General features: G+C 43.0%; 1 protein-coding gene across 1 annotated transcript; it reads right to left on the bottom strand.

Annotated features, from left to right (window-relative positions):
* Positions 1-1,953: 1,953 nt before the first annotated feature.
* LOC308676317 (sulfotransferase 1C2-like) lies at positions 1,954-5,282 on the bottom strand (the record flags this gene model as incomplete). Its single annotated transcript, XM_081342130.1, has 7 exons — positions 1,954-2,066; positions 2,446-2,626; positions 3,387-3,481; positions 3,774-3,900; positions 4,679-4,776; positions 4,864-4,992; positions 5,111-5,282. The coding sequence occupies 7 exons, from the start codon at positions 5,280-5,282 to the stop codon at positions 1,954-1,956; spliced, it is 915 nt and encodes a 304-aa protein (XP_081198256.1).
* Positions 5,283-6,983: the final 1,701 nt, after the last annotated feature.

Raw genomic sequence — 6,983 nt, 5'->3', positions numbered from 1 at the left:
GGGCTCTGCTGGCCCCTCCCTCCTCTGCCCCAAACGCAATTCCTAGAGCAGCTGTCTAAAAATTGTCAACTGAGCTGCATAGCTTCAGATGACCACCAGATGGTGGGAAAGCAATATAGAAAATTGTCTTTCCTGCCATAAAGGAGCTGTCCAGATTTTTGCAGGGAAGATCTGGTAGCCCAGGGGTGTCAAACTCAATTTCATTGAGGGCCGCATCAGCATTGCGGTTGCCCTCAAGGGGCCAGGTAGGTATGGCCAGGGTGGGCGTGGCTTACTGGGTGGGCGTGGCTAGGGTGTGTATGGCCTACTGGGTGGGCATGGCCAGCTCTACATCGTTCGCATCAAGGGTGCCTATGGGGGCCTGGGCAGGAGTGGGACAGATCTGAGGGTCTCTGGCGGAAGGAGGGTCTCTGGGCCAGGGCCAAGGCAGTGGGGGCCGTTCCCTCACTGTTTCCAGGATGGCTTCACGGGCCACATGAAACCACTTCGCGGGCCGGATCCGCCCCCCGGACCTTGTGTTTGACATGTCTGTGGTAGCCTATCCCATTTGTGCCCCTTCCCAATCAACAGGAATTGACTGACTGGCTTGTTGCCCAAGCCTGACATTGTGCACTGAGAGAGAGTGGGTGAAATTGGCCCAAAATAATCCAACTGGTTTTTAATGCCTAAAGTGGGACTAGAATTTACAGTCTTCTGGTTTCTTACCTGGAGCCTTAACCACTTTCCTTAAACTGTTTATATGGATATTGCCCATTGGTCATGCAATTTACAGCTGTCAGTCATACAGTTCTAAACCCCATGACGATTTGATTTCTGTCAAGTTGGACGAGAAAAACAAGTTTGCTCCAAACATTTATTTAGCTGACTATTAAAGACAAATCTCTGGGTGGGACTTTATTATAAATGAAGAAGGGGAAAAAATCCCTAACCCTGTCAGGACAAGCCACCAGTATGTAAAAATAAGAGCAAACCCCACTCCCTCCTAGCACTGATGAGGTTACTTAGTTTGGTAATGAAATGTCTGCAAGAAAACCACCAAGCTCAGAAAGCACCAAGGACCTCACAGTTCAACCCTGAGCTACAAATATTCTTTTCACAGATAGCTTCCCAGCAGACTAGCAGACAGGTTAAGGTCTAAGCAGGGTGGAGCGCAGAGTGACTTCTGTCACTCTGAGGTGGTACAAGCGATTTACCAGAGCAAACTGCCACCTTCCCCGAAGGCTTCCCCATTGATCTTGCTTGTTGAAGGGCTGCAGAGAAGGTGTCAAATGTCAGTCAGGTGGCCACGGGACTCTGCAACCATCGTCGGTGTGAGTTGGTTACCAAATGCCCAGATTGTGATTATGAGACCGAGTGGGTGCTCGGACAGTTGAACTTTGAGCAAGATCAGAAGCACCACACTTTCAGCGCAGTTGTGACTTTGAAAGGTCACTGAATAAGTGGTTGTTAAAGGAGTGTTTAGTTAGCAGGGCCAACAGAGGAACAACTGGAGATTAATTGGGCAAGATTTATGGATAATGGCCATTTGCTGCAGGTTTTTCTCCCAACAGAGATCTGATCAGGGCATGGAGAGAGGGATATGCTACATTTGGTTATAATTTAGACCTTTGGCCATCTTTATTATCTTACTTTTCTTTTTCTTGTACAAGCCACAAACTGAATTCATGTTAAGGGTAAAATGTAAAATACTGTATTGTGTGCCTCTCTGAGATCTTTGGAAACAGAACAAAGTGCAAAGGCTATTCAAATAAATGTACTTTATCTGATCATTAAAGAGAGTGATTATGAGGCTAAGTCTCTTTCAATCCATATTAGGGCAATTCCATTCCAAGGGAAAGGCTTATAAAATGGCAAGCCCACCCACCACAAATTTGCAAATTTGAAGTTATTTCTTTAACTCCAATAGAAATCAACGGATAAAAAAGTCTTGCTTGAAGGCATCATGAATTTTGTTTATAACTCTGTACGGAATTTCAGGTCACTGTTGCCTAGTTGTTGAATGTAGAGTTCATCCAGCTGTTCACTTTGAGCCACTGTGAAGTGTTCCTTCCAGTTCCCTACGGTGCCTAGAGATGAGTAAAACAATTTAGACAAAGACAAGAAAAAAAACCTTAACAGTCTGGATTTCCACCATTTTTTTTTCAAGCCCCGTGGTTCTCACTCTTGACCATGTTGACATGTGCAGACCTCTGGGATTTGTAGTCCACACATCTTAATATGACCAAGGCTGAGAAACAATCTTCTGATTCAACAGGTTTCAGAACTCTTTCTCAACCAGTTTGGCTGCTAAGAAGTCCTTCTACTTTTGTCAACTTTTTCTAGTTGCTTTGGAAAATATTCTGGGCAGCAATGTAATATTTCCTCTTCACTTTTCCAACCGCTCAGCACAATCCCACACAACTCGCTTTCCCTCAGATGCAGTTAGAAATTTGTTACTCTACCCACCTTTTCTCATAAAGGGTGACACAGTTTGGTCCATCAAAAATGAAGGTATGTTGCTGTAATTAGCCATTGGGTTGTCTTTCATGTTCTCAAACGTGGTGTGCCGCACAATCTTATCCAGGACTGATTCTGAAAGCTCTATATTTAGGAACTCAGCCACTTTTTGGATTTCCCGAGTTGGGTTCTGTGGAGGGAAAGAGAGTAGACAAGAAGTGTAGCGAATTAGGTTGTGAGAATCCAGTTTTATCTTATAGACAGTCTCACTGAGGAAGACATGTTTCTGTGTGCTCTTCACACCCCGTGTTTTGTTGACATAATTAGGAGCCTTTAGTTGATCAATTCCACTGATTTAGTTTTTCCCAAGGTAACTCATGTTCACATTGACCAATTAATAAGGCATTCAGATTTTCTATGACTTGTGATAGACTATAATAAAGCAGTGGATATAAGAGAATGAGGAAAAACAATTAACAGAGTAGATGCACCTTTTCCCTTTGAAATCCCAATCTGTTTAGCAAGCTATATTCATCTTTTAAAATTGTGATTGTATGGAATCCCAGAATTCTGCGAGCAATGGCAATTGAACAAAAAAACAACAATTTTTTGAACTTTGCACGCCAAACAATGAGAGTACACTGAGTGCCGTGAATTTTTAGACACCGCGACTCTGATGCCAATCTGTCCCTTTATGGTTGGTGTGTGTATATATTTTGTCCCTAACAGGTCTGTATATAAACCTGATCATAATCTGTAGGATTTGATTTTCAAAAAGTTGCATAAAATTGTGCTATATTTTTCCCCTAAAAATCACTACTAAAAATATTAGCAGAAAAAAATGTGAACCTTATTTGGTGAACATTAATAGTCAGAAGTCCTAAGGTTCTCTTTCGTGGAAAATACTACCTGAGCATGTCTATAGGTATAAGTGTTTGAGAGATGCTTACCTCTTTTATATCTTCATAAAAAAGGTACAAAATTGGATGATGGTCTTTAGCCTCCCACCAACCACGAACATGGTCAAACCATGAGCCATATTCAACTGCAAAGAAAAATTCAGATTAAAAATTAGTACATGATATGTAGCATGGAAATTTGCTTCAGCCATTTTCCCCAATTATAAATCTAGAAAAAAATTTAGCATGGGATTTTCCTGTCTTTTTATCTTCTTTTTTTCCAGATTCTGGTCACTCCTCACCATGTGTGTTGTTAACCAGAAAGTTCCACTTGTTTCCTGTATCAGGAAACTCAATGAAAGGGTTATCAACATCACCTGCTCCCCTAAAACGTGCAGGTAAGAAACTTTGTTCTTTACATAAATAGCCTCTACTTACCTTTCCCAGCAATGAATTTCTGCAGAAAATCTTCCCACTTCCCTGGATCTTCAATCATTTTAAGCATGCGATTGAAATAGAAGTAGGAGATAGCACAGTCCTTGGCATTTCTGGCCACATAAATTATCTGTGAAAAAAAAAACTTATGGGAAACATAAGTTGATGGAAACTCAACTTATGGGAACTACGTGATGTGTCCAGGCCATTGGTGAAGCCCAATGAGTTCCCAGATTTCTGTTGCTTGTTACGGACAAAATACAAGTATTATAACAATAAGGGGTCCTTGTTGCTCTCTGAGCGCTCTGTTTTCTTGCAGACATTTCATACTCAAACTAGGTAACATCATTAAGAAGTATTGTAACAGTCAAGGAAAAAAAGGAAAATGCCCTCATTCAGCTGCCACCTTATGCTTGCTTGTGCTTTGCTGCTATGTGGTGAGAGACTGCTATGAAATGTGGGGAGAGTGAACAAAGGGGGGAATACTTGGGGAAACGAAAGTAAACATTGTGCCTCCTCCAGACACTGCCTCAAGGTCTCTCAACTGGAAGTAGGAGGGGCTGCATACCAAGCTGTGCTTGGACCAACCATTATGGAAACATCTTGCTTGAACCTGATTAGTTACACCAGGGTGGACAGTGAGAGACACTTAAGGAAGGGAAAATAGAATTTAAGGATTTTGGCGCACAATTCTCAGTTCTGGCTTTGCAATACTGCAGGACACTTGATCTCTAATAAATTATACTTTTTTCAACAAATGGAGTTAAGGATCATTTCTATGTAGAGTGGAGTGCCTGGGCTGTAAGGTAGGAAAGCATTACATAATGAAACCCTACACCTTGCTGAACTTTGATACATGAGTAAAGAGCTCCAAATCTTTGAATACCACCCCCCCCAATAAATCTAACCTTGCAATTTTGTTCCCAGAAGGAATTTGGCAGGAGTTGAACTGGGAGATGAGATTTGAGGGTTCGCAGGGAAGGCATTGCCAATGCCAGTTCAAAGCCTGCAATATCAGGGGAGACAATCAGCCACACACTGCAGAATACAGTTTTTAATTCTACCGTTTTCCTTCTGTCCCTGTGGGTCTCACCTGAAGGGATGGGCTTTGGAAGGATAAGTTCTATGTAGGGGCTTCGCTCATTAATGGGTGCCCGGGCACATTTCTGTGCATCTCCTCTATGCTGGACCATGTCCACAATTTCCTGTATCCACGTGGTCCCTACCAGGAAGGAAGGAGAAAAGGTACAGGGAATAGAGAGTTCAGCTGGTTGTCCTGTCTATCCACATTTCATGGTTATCCATAACTCTACCAACAACTCTCTTGGGCTCCTCTTTACCTGCTTTGGGATACGTGCAGAGAAGAAGGTCATCAGGCCGAGCTTGAAAACTACTTATTAGGTTCCAATTCTCTACCATTTCGCTGAGCATTGGGATTCCTTCAAATTCCACCTGTTTGAAGTGCTTGATAGACTTGGCTTCCAAGCTTTCCATCTCAGATTTGATGTCCATCCACAACACAGCAAAAGAGATATTATTGTACGGTACTTCTTAGTCACCTCTGCTTCCTTTAACAGAGTTGCCACAATGTACAGTACAATGTCAGATCCAGTTGCTTTTTCACTCCTGTAATGGACTTTCAGCTTTCCTTCTGGTCCTCCCTCTTAACAAACTGCGTAAATTGGGATCTGGGTGGAGCATATCTTTTGAGGCCGATTTGGAAATACTTCTAAGTTTGGGGTAGATATTTCTCATCTGTGAAAAGTGGGCAACCAGCTTCTATCTCCTTTTCAACTGAATGAGTGAATTGTACACATAAAATAATTTTGTGCAAAAGTTGCTGAGCAAGACTTCTGATTTCCACACCACAGCTCTTAACTATGCAAAGCATAAAGACGTGAACTGTATTTAATTTAAGCATATGAGCATAAGCACTGCTCTGCAGGATCAAACCCCTGGCCTCTAATCGAGCAGCCTGTTCTCATGGCGACCAACCGGCTGTGCAAGGAAGCCCACTAGTCTCCCAGCAGATGGCCTTCAGACAAGATTACTGTAATAATCTCCCATTTGCAGTGCTTTTTTTCTAAAAAAAGGTGCCAGAACTCAGAGGTGCTGTCACTGGGAGTGATGCCAGTGTCTTGTTACAGCGTCGCCACCCGTCCTTTGCACTCCCACCCCTGCGGCTCGAAGCCACATGCCATGGGGATTCCCCTCCTCACAGCCGCCATAGGGATTCCCCTTCCCGCAGTTGCCATGCCACGGCCTGTGCTGAGCCCCCACCCGGAGCTGCTCTGAACCCCAACCCAGAGCTGTGTTCCTCATGGCAGTGGTCTCCGGTCCCAAACAGCCTCTTTCCAACCACATCCAGAAAAATTTGTAACAAACATTGGAATTCTCAAGGCCATGTTTGGTATTTTCCAGCAATCTGTTACTGGAAGGAAAAAGCAATCCCTGCTGCGTTACTAATCCCAGAGAAGCATATGCATGTATGCAGGTATCCTTAGGGTGCCATAGTTATGGATGAGAAATATTGGTTGCAAAGGTGGCATTTCTGGATGTAATACAGATATTTTGGACTTATTTTTGTTTCTTTGCATGTTTGATATTTTTTAAAAGGCATATGCTACTGACTACGCTTATGCACATATGTAACATCTTTTGCTAGGATACATGACCACTGCTTGTCCAGAATGTGAAAAGTGAAAGATTGTAACTAAACAAAATTTTAATGTACAGATACCACCAGAAATTATTTTAGCTTTTTAAATAAATGTTGTTATTGATGTTAAGCTCACCATGGAAAACATCATATATTGTTATGTATATACTAGGTCAGTGATGGCAAACCTTTTAGAGACCGAGTGCCCCCACTGCAAACCAAAACCCACTTATGTATCATTGGGTGCCGGGTGGGTGTGGCCCATTGGGTGGGTGTGGCTCATTGGATGAGTGTAGCCAATTGGGTGGGTGTGGCCCATTGGGTGGGCGTGGCTGCGGCACAGTGAGTGGGACTAAAAAGTTCAATCAAGCAATTCCAACTTTGCAAGATCTTTTTTTCCCCGCGAGAAGTTGAAATTAATTGATTGATTGAACCTTTTTTTTTGCACACAACGGTAGAGGCCTAAAGCATACAGGTTTTATAAAACCCAGCTGAAGGCCTAGGACTGGGGCAACAGCGTGCGTGCCCACAGAGAGGGCTCTGTGTGCCACCTG

The sequence above is a fragment of the Vipera berus genome (assembly GCF_964194415.1).
Source record: "Vipera berus genome assembly, chromosome: W".
NCBI lineage: Eukaryota > Metazoa > Chordata > Lepidosauria > Squamata > Viperidae > Vipera > Vipera berus.
This window is presented reverse-complemented; position numbering and strand designations above follow the sequence as displayed.